At 49.0% G+C, this 16,254-nt stretch overlaps 6 protein-coding genes across 6 annotated transcripts in view; 3 read left to right on the top strand and 3 right to left on the bottom strand.

The window, feature by feature from the left end:
* The window catches only part of GGS22DRAFT_45641 (Rho type small GTPase), a 1,938-nt gene extending 1,468 nt beyond the window's left edge, over positions 1-470 (top strand). Inside the window, exon 5 of the mRNA XM_047967125.1 lies at positions 142-470. Within this exon, the coding sequence (XP_047816347.1) occupies positions 142-297 (156 nt within the window). The 3' untranslated portion in view covers positions 298-470. The remainder of the gene's footprint in view (positions 1-141) is intronic.
* Positions 471-4,541: 4,071 nt separating this feature from the next.
* GGS22DRAFT_195777 (transmembrane amino acid transporter protein-domain-containing protein) lies at positions 4,542-6,564 on the bottom strand (the record flags this gene model as incomplete). The annotated part of the gene is made up of 4 exons (XM_047965717.1): positions 4,542-4,685; positions 4,790-5,362; positions 5,416-5,578; positions 5,644-6,564. 4 exons carry the CDS (start codon positions 6,562-6,564, stop codon positions 4,657-4,659), a joined length of 1,686 nt encoding a protein of 561 aa, XP_047816346.1. The 3' UTR covers positions 4,542-4,656.
* Positions 6,565-7,118: 554 nt separating this feature from the next.
* GGS22DRAFT_169625 (acid protease) lies at positions 7,119-9,729 on the bottom strand. Its single transcript, XM_047962347.1, has 3 exons — positions 8,969-9,729; positions 7,812-8,907; positions 7,119-7,754 (listed from the first exon to the last, which is right to left on the bottom strand). The coding sequence occupies exons 1-3, from the start codon at positions 9,164-9,166 to the stop codon at positions 7,474-7,476; spliced, it is 1,575 nt and encodes a 524-aa protein (XP_047816345.1). The 5' UTR covers positions 9,167-9,729; the 3' UTR covers positions 7,119-7,473.
* Positions 9,730-11,386: 1,657 nt separating this feature from the next.
* On the bottom strand, positions 11,387-12,933 carry GGS22DRAFT_45404 (uncharacterized protein). Its single transcript, XM_047967123.1, has one exon. It carries the CDS (start codon positions 12,795-12,797, stop codon positions 11,787-11,789), a length of 1,011 nt encoding a protein of 336 aa, XP_047816344.1. The 5' UTR covers positions 12,798-12,933; the 3' UTR covers positions 11,387-11,786.
* Positions 12,934-13,088: 155 nt separating this feature from the next.
* On the top strand, positions 13,089-14,050 carry GGS22DRAFT_45398 (CHD5-like protein-domain-containing protein). The gene is made up of 3 exons (XM_047967122.1): positions 13,089-13,310; positions 13,371-13,557; positions 13,625-14,050. Exons 1-3 carry the CDS (start codon positions 13,218-13,220, stop codon positions 13,996-13,998), a joined length of 654 nt encoding a protein of 217 aa, XP_047816343.1. The 5' UTR covers positions 13,089-13,217; the 3' UTR covers positions 13,999-14,050.
* Positions 14,051-14,613: 563 nt separating this feature from the next.
* Positions 14,614-16,251, top strand: GGS22DRAFT_169621 (uncharacterized protein). Its single transcript, XM_047962346.1, has 2 exons — positions 14,614-14,796; positions 14,871-16,251. Exons 1-2 carry the CDS (start codon positions 14,777-14,779, stop codon positions 15,922-15,924), a joined length of 1,074 nt encoding a protein of 357 aa, XP_047816342.1. The 5' UTR covers positions 14,614-14,776; the 3' UTR covers positions 15,925-16,251.
* Positions 16,252-16,254: the final 3 nt, after the last annotated feature.

Here is a 16,254-nt window from a genome sequence, read left to right as displayed (position 1 = left end):
GGCCGCCCCCCCCCCCCCCCCCCCCCCCCCCCCCCCCCCCCCCCCCCCCCCCCCACCCCCGCCCCCCCCCCCCCCCCCCCCCCCCCCCCCCCCCCCCCCCCCCCCGGTTACATGTTTACGTAGTTGCTAAGATTTTTATAGGGTGAGGACATCCGTAAGAAGATTGGCGCCTACAAGTACCTTGAGTGTTCGGCCAAGACGAACGAGGGTGTCCGAGAGGTTTTCGAACATGCCACTCGCGCTGCCCTGCTGTCCCGTAAAGGACAGAAGAAGCACTCTAAGTGCTTAGTCCTTTAAACAATATACACGGCTTTTATGATACCTTCGACATACCGTCGTAATCCATCGTCGTCCTTCTAGGTTCATTACACGGACGAGATACGCAGATGACAAAGGGTTTTGGACGGACTGGAGGGGTTGGACCGCCTACGCGTCATAGTCACGGCTGGAGTTTGATTCGTCTGCTCGCGATTGCTACTTCGGCCGGCGTGCAACTCAGGACAGCTTTCACGTGGCTCCCATATTTGCAAAGGGAGTATATTGGTGACGGGGTAGCGGGTATCATTGTACTTGAATTCCCAAACGATACGGATTGAGAGGAGGAGGGGATAGGCAAACTTGCTGCCGTTGAGAGAGTGTGGGATGTTGTGGTGTGCGTTGTGGTATGTGTGTCAAGATTGGCGAGACAACCCCAGAGAATACGGCTATATCATAAATCTTCTCCTTTTTACTGCTCTTGATAATTCCCGCGTCAGGCCAAACCAGGGAGTGGACATTTGTTGTGCAGGGGCTACTCTTTCTACCTGTCTTTTTTCCCAATCATACTCCTTACTAATATCCTGATGTCCTGCCGGTCTCTACCTTGTGCGTCTAATCAGTTTTTGCTGCTGCGTGCCCGTACATCACCAGTATTGTGAGAAGCTTTCCCTGTAACCTATAGCTATACGATACCGCCAGTCATAGGAAACCTTCCCTGAGAAGGGTTTCGCCAAAGTGACTCAGACCAGGCAAGGCGAGGCTCCATCGTAGTCTGACGTTGGCCGTAGTCGCATTGGGGACAGTCATGTGAGTTCGGCCCGGGGTGGTGCCTAGACAATCCATGATATGATATGATATTTATTAGGTACCTAGGCAGGTTCCAGAAACACGGGTAAAGTTACGCCACCTCTACTACCTGCGTATCTCACCGGTTACGCTGGGCTGATACGAGTCGACGCCATGCCGGAGGCTTGCGCACTAGTGAGGTACTATTTAACGCCGCCCTGTGTGCGTGTGCAGTGTATATCACATATCCGCGAGAATAGTGTGGAAGAGATTTATTCTCGTAAATTATCACCGTTTGTAGGAGTTCGTCTGTATATGGAAGAACAGTTTTTTTCACATCAATTCAACTCAGGGGAAAGGGGTTTGGGTTTAACTGGTTAGGATACCTAGGTTGGTTTATCTAGTAGTTGGTGCCGTAGGGGCAAGGCAATTTATGAATTTCGCCGATGTGTGCTTTCCCTCTCCCTCTCTCTCTCTCGCCCGCCGAACATGGAAATCGAACGTGGAAATCGAATGGTTAGTTAGGAAACACAAAACACAATCCTCGATAAACCGCTCCCCGCTCTCCCCTTTACTCCTTGTCTCTCCCTTCCCCACGCCCCGGTCCCCGCCGTTGTTCCATGTCGACCCGGATGAAGTACGCCGTTAAGGGGAAGAAACGAATGGTCTAGTAGGTGGTTGGCAGACAGATGAACAGGTTGGTGGTGGTGGTGGTGGTGGTGGTGGTGTATTAAGTCCTGGCTCCCTTTGCTTGCGTTCGTCTGGCCATGGTGAGAGATGGGGGCTTAAACGGGGCAGGTCTGGAGTGTGTTAGTACGGGTACTAATTATAGAGTGGTAGTTCTGAGGGAAGGAAGGTGAGTTAGGTGTATTTGGGGGTGGGAAAATGAGTCTATATCCTTGGATATATGAGTATTCAAGTGATATTATAAAGAGTTAATAGAGAATCAACCTACAGCACCGCAGGCACCGCACTTCTTGGAGTCACCCTCGAAGTTGGCTCCGCACTTGGGGCAAGCTGAGTTATGCATTTTGGATTACCGGGGGGGATTTGGCGTGGCCTTAGTTAACCGTTTCTATCCGCTATAAGTCAGTCAGCTGAGCCTTGTGAGATACTAGGTAGTTAAGCTTATAAGCACTAAGTCAATAGAACAAGTTGGAATAATATCAGGATATCAGGATAGAATAAAAATTCAGGCCTGCTAGCCTGCCCCTCTTTGTTGTCTCCCCCTCTTCTGGGAGAAGGTATAGGTAGGTAGGTAGAGAGGAGCTAGGTAGGTACTGGGTATATATAGACTCGGAGATAGGCAGATGAGCAGATGAACAAATGAGAAGGGTGATATATGTAAGGCGGATAAGTTCCACAAGTTGGGGTTCAAGTTGGGATGTTTTAGAGTGAAGGTCGGTCGTTCAGAGACATCGGGAAGAGATGGGAGGAGCGGATGAGAGTTGTCACATAACACGAAAGGAGAATATATCACTTACAGATAGTAGATCGTATAAAAAGTTGATCGATGGTTTGGATGTGTAGGGCAAGAAAGATCTTGTGTATGTTTTGTGGTATGATGTTGATGATGGATGGGATGTGGGAATAGGCAAGGTATTTAAGCAGTTCTAAGGTTGGGTCTTGTTGTAAATTGTTAATGGTCTTTACGTCGTTCGACGCTTGATATAAAAGTGGCAAGCGGGGTTCGGTGCAATCGAGGGGGGGATCAGGATCAGGATCAGAATTAATCATGGGTCACGATATATCGATAAGTTGATACGTCGATAGGTCTATGGATACGTCTATGTATGATGATGTACTACTAGGTAAGTATCGTATGTCTAATGGATGTTACATAGATATGTATCAATCGAGTAATCTTCTCGAGTAATAATCTTTTCGATCCTCATCATGATTCCTGTTTTTATTAAAAAACGGGCTCTCGGTTTCTTTGCCTAGTATTTTCTGTACCATCCCGTCTTTTTTTGGCTTCACCCCCCCATTCTAACCCCCCCTAATTCTCCATCACCCTTATCCCTTACCTGTCTAGTGTTAATGTACCTAACCATTCTTCCACACCTCCGTACCTGTTATCGTCCGCCTAACAGCTTACGCGCATAGTGATAGACCACCCTACGCCCTACGTCCCATGCGTACAACACTCACATTCACACTCACACTCACTTAAGTCTTACACATATCTAGTCTCTATCTAGGCACACTCGCGCACGCGCGCACGCATCGTATAACCCATACCTCATATCTCATATCTCATACACCATCACCAAACCTGTCTCAGACCCAGCCGCTAAGGCCAAGTCATAAGTCCCCGTCGGGCGTGGAAACCTGCCTAATGGGGACCGGCATCGACGGGTCATCTGCGTTTCTCCAACGGGACGACGGATTACTGAAGTTGGGGTAGCGCGACATCACATACCTACATGCCTACCTAGGTATATGTCTAGGTAGGTACTGATAGGAGAGACGAGTTCAATTGCGAGACGCAGCAAAGGGTCCAAGAAAAGAGATCGATCCTGCCCTATAGTGGTCCCTTCGGTCCCCTACGCGCATGCTCGGTAAATAAACCTACATATCGTGTCATGTATACAATTGAGGGGAATGGTGGGGATATATGTATGTGGACGTGTGTACGTGTGGATGTGAGGTAGGACTATGGCTTGAGTCTAGGACTACGAGCTAATAGGACCCTTAGAAACAAGCTCTGGATGTGGAGAAGGAGGTGGTGATGATGTCTGTGAGTGCTTGTTGGCGTATGTTGGTGTGCCGTCGATGGCGCTTGTGGCGTACAATGGTTATGCAAATAAGTTATACCGGTAACACGTCTCCATCTCCGTTACCTCTAAACCCGTCTACATACCGGGCAAGGTCCTAGAACTCGAAGAAAAAAAGAGAAGGATTCTCAAGGGCCGTGTAAGCAGAAAAAGAGCTGGCGTGGGTTGAATGGCTATACTACCTACATAGGTACTAGGTGACTATACTGGGTATGGATACTAAAAGTGGTGCTTTGCATCGACCCATCCAGACGCGGTCTCACTATCTAATCAATCGTGCATGTGCGCGTCCCATCTGTAGGCCCTGGAAAATCTGTAAGCGGCCTAGAAAGGTCAGGACTGCAAAGTGCCGCGCGCGCGAGGCCAAACAACATCATCCCGCGATAAGCGATACAACCTCAACGCATACGGCGTACATCATCGATACAACCCTTGCTTGCTGCTGTTGCCGTGATAAAAAGGCGTGGGTGGATATAACCTGCAGACAGGCGGATCCCGACTGTCTGGTTGCCTCCTCAAATCACAACGAACTCGGAATCCGTTGCCTGCAGCTGGACCGAGCTGCGACCAAGCTGCCATCGACCGAAGGTGGCGTCTCCCGATGAGAAGCTTCCAACGTCTAAACGCCTCAACGTGTTCACATCGATGTCCGTCGTTACCCCTTTTCGATTATGGGGACATGAACAAACGCATCCGCGGCCATGCAGTTTGCCTCCTTTGTATTCCTAGAAACATCGCATCACATCGCATCGCATTACATGAATAAAACAAAATACAATGCGGAGTAATATACAAATACGCAATAACGCGCGCGCAGTACCTAAGGTCTATAAGTCTATACACACTGGGATGGTTCGCCCCCGCCTGCACATACGAAACAGAATATAAGTCAGCGCGACAGCTCATCATCGGGGAAAGGAAGGGTAAGACGGGTAGGCACGTCGAACTCTGGAGTTTCTTAGACGAACCTTTAATCACTTTGCCGATAGCCTGGAACATGCTGATAGCCATGACGGCACACCCAAACGCCACAACCCCCATCGCGACGTATGTCTTCCACGATCTCGAGCTCAGCTTGATATAGCACAGCGGCGGTAGTATGTAAGCGAGCGCACAGGCGCTTGTCGCCCCCACGAGCTCAAACACGATCCCTAGATCGCACGTCACCAGGCTCAGTATCATGGCTGAGACGACCAGTGCGGAGCTAAAAATGAGGTGGAGGTTCATATTGAACGGCTCGTTCGGGAACCAATAGTTGAGCATGACTTCCCGACAGACGAACGCCTCCAGCGGCAAGGTCGTAAGCATGTTTAGTCCGAAACAGAGGCGGGCAAATGTAACCATCGTGTTGTCGGCCGGGAAGTTATTCAGCACGTTCCCGAGCGTCTTATCGCCGAAGGTAAGGAAACCCGCAAGCGCCATGACCAAACATGCCAGCATCGAGATCCCCGTAGAGTAGTGTGTCACTTTCGAAAAGCGGTCTATAGTCGGTGTTTTTAAGGAGCCGTAAATTAAGAGAGAATTATGTTGGCAAACGAATGCTGGGCATGCGTCAGCGGTGTTCTGTTGTTAAGAGGATACGGAGTAGACCTACCAAAAGAAATAACGCCGACAGCCTGAAATATGCCCCCGTTAATTGTAAGCAGCGGCGTCGAAAAGGACCCGCGACGTTCGGCCGGCGTAAGGACGCTCTGGACGACGACCGTAACCAATATAATCACCATGCTTATCAAAGCAAGCGTGCTTGCCTTCGCGAGCTGTGTATCTTCACTTTAGCCTATGGTCATCACCGCCAATTCTGAAATAAATAAATAAAACTCACTTTCGCGATATCCCTATACAACGCCAACGGATAACTGATCCCCAGGATAAAAATCACAATAACCGCTCTCCGATCCGCCAGGATCCAAAGCACACTCATATCGCTCAGGCCGGGCCAAACCGTGCGCAGGACCTGGGGTATAGAGTCCCCAACAATAATCCCAAACGCAACCATGCCGCCAAAGGCAAAAGCCCACTGCGCGACGCTGATAGCGATGAGCCCGGTCTTGCCGAAGCAGTGCTCGACAGTGCCCTGAAAACTGCTGGCGCCGCTGAGCTTGCTGTTTATGACGATGAGGCGGATGGTCCAATCGACGATGACGGTGAGCGCGACGAGGAGCACGATGCCGGCGAGAAGACCGGCGTCTTTGAAGGCGTAGGGTTGCCCGATAATCCCGGCTCCGATGATGCTGTTCGCCATGTTCATGAACGCGGAGCGCATTCCCGATTTAGGCCTGCTGCGCTCCCGCTCTGCCCACTCGTGCACGTCGTCGTTGTCGAGGCTGTTGGCGAGCGCTACGGACGGCGCCTCGATGTCGGTTAGTAGCGGGTGGCGGGGCGTGGAGTCGTGGTCCTCGTCGGGACTGTCGGGTTCGGTGAAGTCGAAGTAGTCGGAGGGCTCGGATGAGTGCTCGTGATTGTGGCCGTTCGCGGGCGGTGGGATGTTGGTTGGTCGTAGGTCGAAGCGGACTCGGTTAGGGGTTCTAGGGGTCCGCGGTGTGCGGATGGAATCATCGTGAGGATCACCGTCCTCGGCATCGCCAGGGTGCACTATGATTCCATCCTCGTCGTCGTCGTCGTCTTCATCAGACGCAGTGTTAGCGAGCAAGCCATGTTGCTCTTCGGTTGATGAAGCTGTAGTTGTAGTATCGTTCCGCGGTTGCTCTCTGCTAGAGGAGCTATAAGTCGTGGCCTTGGCCATTGTGTTATTACGGAGGCATCCTTACAAGGGATGGATAAGTCAACTTCCGTCCTCGACAACGGCCCTTGATGTTGTTAACGAATACTGTTGACGTACGTAAGTCAGCTTTAAGCCGTGCCTCGAGATAGGTCAGTTTCTGATTCCGGGCAGTGTTCACTGTGTAGACCGTGTCAACTGTTTAAGGAAACAATTACGATAACGGTATGGAATCCGATTCTTTCTTTCCTTATCAGCATGTGATTACATTACATGTACGTACTCTTTTCTAATGCAAGGAATTATACTTACAGCATAACTCAACGATGATTGGCTCATAATTGGATCTGGTCCCCTGCTTCTTGGCCTCAAGTCTTACCTTCCCGAAATTCTTTATTTCTGGGGGTCGGTCCGATATTGGTTTAAACTACCCGTAGTTTCTACACTAGGGAAAGCGCTAACTCTAGTACTGTTCACCTTACCTCTCTCCAGGAATAGGGGTTATTATACTTCGTCACACTTCGTAATATTAATACCACTGGAATTCTAACGGTAGATGAGGGCAACAATAACGATGATGGCAGCTATTAGAATTGAATTTTACATTGTTCATTACATTTTTACTACATACAATGCCTAACAGCGTATGTATATGCTGATATTAGGCTTCTGCCGAACTATTTGTTCCTCCGCGGTGGGTATCATTCGTGTACATTTCTGCGCTATTACGAGTTTTCTTTCCTCCTCGTACATCTCCCACGCATGTCTTCCGTGCTGTCTATTCAAGAACCCAGCAATGCCTCCCTGTCTAAACGAGAGGCGGCCCCGTGGGGCTTGCACTGTATTAAACAATGCTATCTGCTCTGACGAAGCAGTCCGTAGTGTATGTATAATATATAAATCCGAGATTTGTCAAGGAAACCCTATATCCAATCAAATAACCATCGCGATCATCGAGATAATGGAGATCAAGGCATATACACCCGTTCCATGTAATCTCTCGCCCGACGATTCCGTGCTAGGTGAGCTGCTTGCTGCTGTTCCGGTTGAACTGTCTGTGCCTGTCGTTGTCTCGTGAGGAACAAGGCCGACTCCGGAATCGGTCGACGTAGCCATTGGCGTCCTCGTGCTGATTGTCGTCGAGCCACCCGAAACAATTGTTGTTACGGTAGGTGTACTGGTGCTGGTGCTGGTAACTGCTCTAGCGGCGAACCCTATATCTATGATTAGCTCTAGTAGACACTAGTATTCATCGTAATTGCATCACTTACCGATTCGTTTCTGATCCACATCAAACACGCTGTAAACATTCTTCAGAAACATATCCCCGAGCAACCAAGCCCCTGGCACAAACTCCATGCCATACACATTGCCAAAGCAGATCCCGTCACCATTCGGAGCAGACGTAAAATCTTTAGCCGAGGCCGTCCATGTCTGTCCCGAAAAGCTGAAGGAGACGGACGCATTACTGTTGCATGGGACGGTGTATGTTGTACCTTTGTCGGTAGTCTTAGAGCCGGGTACTAGAGCATATAGCGACTTAACATCGGAAGGGGGCCCGAAAACAAATGTTGTACCAGTATCAATGTACGCTTGTCGACCTTTCACGTTAGCCGATTTGCCATCATACAGCACGTCGTCCATCGGAATAGCCCAACTGTTCCCGGATTGGATGGTGGTATATGAGATATCGCCCTTAAACTTGGCCGTATTGGGTCCGCCAAAAGCTATTTCTCCATCATTGGCACCATCACTGTTCCTAGCTAACGCAATCCCGAAGACGTTAGATTGAATCAACTTGGCGTCCCTGACGTAGGCAAGCCACGTGTTGGGAACCATAGATAAACCTAAAATGCCTTCAAAGGGGAATTGAGAAAACTGGTCGGAGGTGACATTGGCAACTCCGAACGGTATCGTCACCTTCAATCCAGCAATGGATATGGTGTCCGAGACGACATGGCCGCTTACTTCACCCGAGCCGTATTCGACAGAGTAGTTGCTTCCAGTATCATTGTACGTCTTTGAATCGTTGGGACCGAATGTGTTGTGCTTCGTGCAGGCGCTAGATGTGCAACCCGAGCCCATGACCCAGGTCGTACTAGCTCCGGTATCCACAAGCATATACATCGATTTTCCCTCAGAACCAAAGTTCGCTTCGATGAAGTACGAGTAATCGGTTCCGTCTTGGTCGATACCCACGGCATTGCTAACTGTAGGTTTGGCAGCACTCACTACGTTGTAGTCGTTGTCTCGGTTGAGAAGGGCCGCATCTTCGTAGGAAGTAGACCGTGTCGGCACTTTGGATCCATATTTAGAAGCTAGACTGTGAATGACTCTCGAAACCTTTTCCGTGAGAACCTCTTTAGCCTATGTTTTGGACTACATGTTAGCGAAATTCTAGTTACGTGTTTTCAGAACTTCAACATACGCTAGCTTGCTTAGGGACCAATTTGAAGGTAACAAATCCGAACTGAGGGTTTGGTTTATCAAGTTTCGTTTCGCTTCCAAGGCCTCGTTCTTCTAAGCCGGCATTGCCGGTTGAGCGCTCATTTCGGTGGAGCTGAAAAAAGGCGTGAATTCCGGTAACCCATAACAAGAGCTGAATCAATATTGAGCCTCGATGCATATTGAGAAGTTCCGTAGCGTGATCCCAACACAACCTACTCCCCCGGTTGGAAATGCCTGGCGTCTCAGGTCACTCGCCAGGTTGGTCGTTATATAGTCAATTGATAGCAAACTAAGTCCGCACACACATCTGGATACAGTGCTGCAAAGCTGGTCTGAACAAAGAAGCTTGCCAAAGAAGTAAGCGAGGCGTCACAAGGACAATTGGGTTTGTCGAGATAGTTTGCTCCTGGCGATTTACAGGCCAAGAGTACCAGACTCTCTGGTATAGATATTATTATATTAAAGATTAAAGAGCGTCATTGGAAACCCGGATAGTTAATAAAATATGGCGAATCGACCGGAGGCGAGAAGTCGAAAAATAGGAGGTTGTCAGCGACGATCTGGAATAATACAAGGAACGTAGGGTTTCGCGGAAAGTGAGTATTCGATACGTCGATCTGGAATTCCAAGACAGGCGCCACTGGGAGAAACACGTTTTAGAAATAAGACAGCAGAAAATTCCAAACACAGGTCGCCGCCCCGTCTATTAATTAATGACAAGAGAGTAAAAAAGTAAAAAAAGACGGAGTGATGTGGCGCTGAGGAGAAAGATGACAATATACACAGGGTCAACGATTAGGAAAGATATGAGATCGGAACGGGATGGAGGATGGTGGATGGCAGTGGAGAAGTATGTAAGGTTGCTAGGTTGGTGGTTAAAGATGCTAGATGCTAGGTAGATGCTGGAAGTCCAGGTGTGTGGAGGCCGGTAAAAAATGGAGGAGAAAGTGAAAGCAAAGATGATCGACTGCTCCTCAGCCCCTGTCAGCAGCGAGGACCAGCATCATCGTGGATCTCCTAATGCTTGGCTTTTTCCTTATGAGGATAGTCTAAACTGCGAGATGTAATGTAAGCCCTGGTTGGTAGGTACGTTACTTGTCCGGCTATCTGATCAATTTGATGACCAGAAACGACCAAAAGCTGTAAACATTCGCTGTTTCTCTCCGTGACTACCTGGGTACGAGAAAAATGATAAACGTATTTACGCTAGAGGAGGAACTCTCAAGGACAACCCCTGTTAGCCATGTAGGGGTAAGTAAGGATAGCGCCATTTGTGGATTCCCGGCTTTTAATCTACTTAGATGAGACTTTGGAATCCAATTTTCTGTAGGCTTTTATTGAGGTACCTGCAGAGTATTCTCTTATTATAGTGATCAGCTTGGGAAATTGGGTCCTCGTCGTAATAGATAGGTGATTGGCTAGGTTATGACAGACCCCTGTGTTTGCGGCGGAATACGTTCAAAGCCATTGTCTACAGCTTAATAGTACAAAATTCAGTAGCCTACTGAGATATTTTTAATGTGCACTTCGCTCTGCCACTCCGAATTTAGCTTACCTATTACCTAAATACCTACACAGTATTTATTGCTTACATTTTTGTGTGGTTGAGGTGTTGGAACTTCAACCGACGCCATTGAAGCCCTTTCCGACCCAGAAAAAGTGACTGGTAAAAGAGCCTACAGCTTCGGCGATTTGTAGGGGATTCTCCATACAGTATCTGAATTGTCTTTAGATTGCTTGCAGGGACCTGGGCTCAATGGCCAGGCAGTGGCCCCAGAGGAGGGCCTTGATCGGGAATGGATGAGCAGCCAAGAATGCATTCTCTGGAGATCCTTGGCTCAAGGAATCGTATCAGTGGATCAAGTCCTTGCCAACCCGGTATGCACATCTCACATTGGCCAACAATTGCTATTTACCAGAGATAGTCTAGATATTCATGGTCCTCAAGCTGGGCTAGAGCACGAATTCTTCGATAAGGTAGGTCAGTCGATAGTGTAGTGCTTACGTTGAAATAGAAATTAGATCCGAGATGTTTAACATCAAGATGAAACCAGTCTAGGTCGACACGAGGCAACCAAATTCATCCGTATCCCGCACCATGTGTATGAATGTACGCTGTATGCTGTAAAAGGCGAGAATAAACTCGACGAACGAAAAGCTTGGCACTACCGGCACCACAGAACGTCATCCCGTCAGCTCGTCATCTCCAACCGCCTGCGAAATGTCCGTGAGCTTAGCTGCTTAAGTGGTTCTCCGCCACTCGTGGGATCTTCGTAAGGTTGGGAGAAGGATTTTGATAATCGCCAAGGTGTATCAGAATTCTAAAGTTGGCTGGATCAATACCCAAAATGTAAGGTAAGTACGTGGTATGCAATGGGATAATAATAGGAGGAACATATTGCACTGTCCGACAGTGTCCGCTAGACGGTAAAGCCGAACCCCTGCGTTAGTTTAACACGGCATATGAGCCTGTCAGTGTCACTTGCGCGCCTATTGCCGAGCCGTATAATGCCTTTCTCAGCCGGTACCCGGATAGTTATGTACAACTGCCAACCGCTGAGCCTCAACCAGCACCGGACTGCGATCCAACAAGTCTAATAGGAGAAGGTGGCGCCAAAATAGGGGTAAAAAGGAAGCAGATGACATATAAAGCGTGCGTATTCTGTTTCAGCCTCTTGATCGTCTATTCTTAGGCTATTCATCACCTAATTGTAAGAGGCCAACCATACGGTATACCAACAACGCCAATCAGGCGTTAATATTTCGCTGTTGGAAGTTCTAGCTAGGGCAAGTTCCTCTCACCCCGCCACATTGGAGACCGTAAGAAGACGACGATTTTCGCACCACTGTCGTGCGCTATCCAGAATTCCCCACTGATCGCTGTCTTTTGGCGTTATGGAAACAAGTTTCTTATTCACGGTCAAAAATGACGCAAATTGCTGATCATTAATAAGCTCTGATGCCGCTACGCTGCGCAAAAATACCCAGACGGAAATGTTTGTCCATCGTAATGAATCTGCGATGCTGAGGACTTCTGCGAGAATCGAGGAGCAGACCTCGTGACGGGTTTCTCCGTCTTCAAGTCTGCCTATAACATAGATGAGGAAGCTCCAGCCAGATATATCGGCATGGTTCTTCAAACAGAACTCCTTGACATCAACAATGAGAGTATCAGCGAGTCCTGGACAACGATCTAACAAGAACCGGGCATGATTCCAGGCAGTATAGTTGCGGGGATGCCGAATTCCTGCTACTACGACAACGTTCTTGATATCGTGTTTTAAGTCTATGGGGACATTATGAGTCGCGAATAAGTGAAGTAGCCAACGACGATGCGACCAGAGAGTAGGAGATTTGGTATGCCGATGCAATCTTGACGTGACAAGACTATCGATAAATTGCTTTTCTCGTCTTAACAATTTATCTGGCCTATTCGTTTTTATTGCTGACATGAGCAGTCTCTTCCTTATGTTCGCAGCTGTCAAGTGTTCAGAGTCCATGAGAAGCACTACAGCTGCCGCGGCGAGAACCTCGCTATCCTCCCTAGGGCTGCCATCTTGATAATTTTGCAGTATTTGACGGGCAACGAAGAATGCCTGAGCAAGCCTTAGCTTAGGAATTGCTATGGCCGCACCATCTCTCAGGTAGTTGACTCCTGACTCTAGAGGATGACTTTTTCCAAGAAATTCAATCTCCAGTAGTTCGTCGTCTGGCAAGTCTGCAAGTATCATGGAGATATCCTTGTATACTCTATTTGGATCGTCGGCCTTCAAGTGAGCTAGAAGATCTTTGTCTAGTGAGCGGGACATTGCACGTGTTGGTCATGGATTTGCTTTGATAAGACGGTATTAAGATAATGGCCATCTTATTCAATACCTGGTCAGTGGTCAACAACTCTGGGGATTCCTTGACGTTGTGGAAGATAGTGGATAGAGGACAAAGGACAACTTTTTGAACCTCGTTTTACTAATAACTCATGTATGTGTATCGCTCCTATGGCGGGGTTATGCCGAGTAAATGAATAGCTTTTGTAAATGCATATTATGCCTGACAACACATAAGCCTAAGCCTCATCAGGGCATCAAGGCTCGATGGTGCATATCGGATAAGGCCACGATTTCAAGGTTTACCTAGTAGAGCTTCTAGTTTTCGCGGCCAAACTCATCTTATAAATCCGTGACGTATTTTCCGCAACTCTAGTGAAGCTGTATTCGGGGACGAAAACGAAAATGTTGTCCATATCCCTCCTCCTCCTAATCTTCCTCGTCGAGCTAGGTGCTCATTTGGTAAATACCGTGGGCGCCGCAACGATAAATAACATAGTGAGATCTTTTCGGAACGCAGCGCATTAACGTACTAGTAGTGAACTGACCACGTTGTAGTTATGGAATCTATATCTAGCCTTCCCGACACAAACTTCGACGCAAGCCGCGGAGCAGAAGAAGCTGCGAAAAGAATGTGTCTCTCTCCGCCGTGACCTAACCGCTACGAGCAGCCAGGATCAGTTTGCGAAATGGGCGAAGCTCCGACGACAACATGACAAACTCGTGGAGCAGCTAGAAAAGATGAGTACGTTTTCCCATAAACGCATAAAAAATGGAAGTGGGAATAAATGTTAACAGATATGCGCTACAAGAAACTTCTCATGATGCCTCGAAGGCGACTTTCGATCGATACGTTAACATTATACGTTGGTTGGCTACGACTGGCCTGAAGTTCGTCCTTCCTTTCTGGTATGCAAAGCAGCCGATGTTCTGGCTTCCGCAAGGCTGGTTCCCGTACTACGTCGAATGGATATTATCCTTCCCACGAGCTCCGGTCGGCAGCGTTAGCATCGCATCATGGCAAACGGCCTGTACTGGAGTGGTCTTGTTGACAAGTGATACCATCGCTGCTATTCTAGGACTACTGCTGGGTGCAAAGATGGCTCAGAAGCCACCAGTCGGGGTTGGCATGGAGAAGGGACCGATACCCAAATCACAAGAGGCAAAGAATAAAAAGGATTCATGAACACGAAATTCATAGATAAATATGGACTACCGAGTTTACCTATCGTAAGTAGATAGGAGGCATGTCTCTCATCTAATTTGACGCAGAGTTTTTCATCGCAGAAGCTAGGAACTCTGTAACACGATTGAGATGACTCTTGGCAGAGTACTTGGGGTCGCTCTAGGCATCATATTGACTCTAGCGACCATCGAGAAGGGAGGTCGCCAAAGCTTCGAAAGTGCCAGTAACATACATATCATAGTCTTACCTCGACGTTGATTCCTTTCCATTCCCCATTCCGTTTCGGTTATAGGACAGCTTTGATCATGGGCTCTAAGCATATCTCAAGCGAGACCGGTTAACGGGACGTAATTCATATTCCACTTGATTCACCACGAACTCAACTTTGAGGTGATGTGTAAATGTTCTCTAACATGAAGGGATCTGAATGTCAAGAATTGTGTGGAAAGTAGGAAAGCAAATCCTTAGTGTGAAGTTTTTAAAGAGAAAATAAATAGATACAAGTGGGTCATCAGGGCGCCCACCAATCACATACCCCTGTTGATATAATCTTTGTGAACAACTTGCGTCATGTGCAGATGTACAAGTACTTACAGCAGCGGCGATCGCAAATAAGACAAACTTACATACAAAGCTGACTTCGATTAGAATACTGATTCTCGAACTGGCCAACCTGGCCTCCAACATACCATAATACTAAAAACAACATATACGGCAGCAAATACATGTAGTATACTGATCGGCATGTTAAATACACAACCACCAATATAACGACACAATGGCGATTCCCTGGGGGACGTGAGTATCCCACTCTCCTCTACCGTCCTCATTCTCAACCTCAACCTTTGAACGTATAAGCTAACTCACCCTAGGATAAAGTCCCTCCTTATATTCTTCGGGCCTATGCTCCTACCCAAAGCCATAAGCTACTACCGCTCAGCACGCGCCGCCCCCGCCGCCACGGGCATCCCCATCCAACCCATCCCACCAGCCGCTCTCCGCGCCCTCATCATCCTCAGTACCACCGCCCTCGTCCTCCTCGTCCGCGCTCTCCCTATATTCGCTCCCGAGAATATATTTCTACGAACACAATCACGCCTCCAAATACCCACAGATGTGCTCTTCAACCGCCTCGCCTCGCTACGTCCAAACGGCATCCTCACAACCGTCGACACCGCGCTAAGGGCCAAATTCGTAAACCTCGAATCGCGGCTCCTGTATCTCCAACACGGCCCCGACGTCCTAGCCAGCTGCCCCTTCTGCACCTCCGACGACCCGCGCTCCTACCTCTACTACGCGCTGCCCGCCATCCTAACCCCCCACCTCGTCAACCTCGTCATCGTCTCCCTCGCAACCTCCGACCTAATCGCCGGCTCCCACGGCCCCAAATGGCGCACGACCGCCGCCATCGCAGCCGGGCTAGGAAGCGCGCTCGACGCCTACCTCGCCAGCTCGTATAACTACCAAGCGAACTCGCGCGCGACCCGTCTCAGCGACCTCGAGTTCTTCTTCTGGACAGCGCGGTCGGCGCGGCTGATCCTACTCTCGCTCTCCGACGGTATCCTCGCCACACTCCTCTACCTCTCCTCCACGAACCGCGCCTTCGCCGCCCCGCCCGGGGCCGCGGAGCGCGTGGAGGCCGTGACCCGCCGGCTGGCGAGCGCGAAGAGCCGGCTCAACGCCGTGGGTATCGTGAAGAACACGGCGCTCCGCGACGAGGACCTGCGCGCGCGAACGCAGGCGTACTGGCATCATGAGGGACGTCTCATGCGCGAGGTTATGGAGGAGCGGGAGGTTGTTGAGGGGGTTAACGATGCGTTGGAGAATCGGATTAATATCCAGGATATCATGCGCGATGCCGATGCTTATGCGTTGAATGTGCTGCCGAAGATGGAGCAGGTTGTTCAGGAGAGTGTGGTGGGGTGATGGGGGGTGGGTAGATAGAGGCTGTGCCTATGTAAGTAGATAGGGGGTCGTAGATGGAATAGAATTTACTTTTGATTTCAGGATTCTTGTGATGCCTTCTTGGTGTGTATGCATGTTCGAACTCAGTCCTGGAAAGTGTCGACTCGAGTTTAAGACCAGATTCATAGGTCCTCGATTTACGAGTCAACGGCGCTTTCGAGACAAGCCGAACAAGACACAACCCACACAACAAAAAGAATCAAGTAAACGAAGAACCACCGTCTAATGAGTTCCCAAAATGCAAACACATCCATAGCCTAAGTAGTGATCCTATCAACTATCTCAAGCCGT

This window comes from Annulohypoxylon maeteangense (assembly GCF_022496945.1).
Source record: "Annulohypoxylon maeteangense strain CBS 123835 unplaced genomic scaffold GGS22scaffold_15, whole genome shotgun sequence".
Taxonomy (NCBI): Eukaryota; Fungi; Ascomycota; class Sordariomycetes; order Xylariales; family Hypoxylaceae; genus Annulohypoxylon; species Annulohypoxylon maeteangense.
This window is presented reverse-complemented; position numbering and strand designations above follow the sequence as displayed.

Coding starts and splice junctions, on each gene's coding strand:
- GGS22DRAFT_169625 (XM_047962347.1), bottom strand. CDS start 9,166: ATGCATCGAGGCTCAATATTGATTCAGCTCTTGTTATGGGTTACCGGA. Junction 8,908..8,968: donor TGGTCCCTAAGCAAGCTAGC/GTATGTTGAAGT, acceptor TCCAAAACATAG/GCTAAAGAGGTTCTCACGGA. Junction 7,755..7,811: donor TGTGGATCAGAAACGAATCG/GTAAGTGATGCA, acceptor TCATAGATATAG/GGTTCGCCGCTAGAGCAGTT.
- GGS22DRAFT_45404 (XM_047967123.1), bottom strand. CDS start 12,797: ATGTCCCGCTCACTAGACAAAGATCTTCTAGCTCACTTGAAGGCCGAC.
- GGS22DRAFT_45398 (XM_047967122.1), top strand. CDS start 13,218: ATGTTGTCCATATCCCTCCTCCTCCTAATCTTCCTCGTCGAGCTAGGT. Junction 13,311..13,370: donor CCGCAACGATAAATAACATA/GTGAGATCTTTT, acceptor ACCACGTTGTAG/TTATGGAATCTATATCTAGC. Junction 13,558..13,624: donor GGAGCAGCTAGAAAAGATGA/GTACGTTTTCCC, acceptor ATGCGCTACAAG/AAACTTCTCATGATGCCTCG.
- GGS22DRAFT_169621 (XM_047962346.1), top strand. CDS start 14,777: ATGGCGATTCCCTGGGGGAC. Junction 14,797..14,870: donor ATGGCGATTCCCTGGGGGAC/GTGAGTATCCCA, acceptor AACTCACCCTAG/GATAAAGTCCCTCCTTATAT.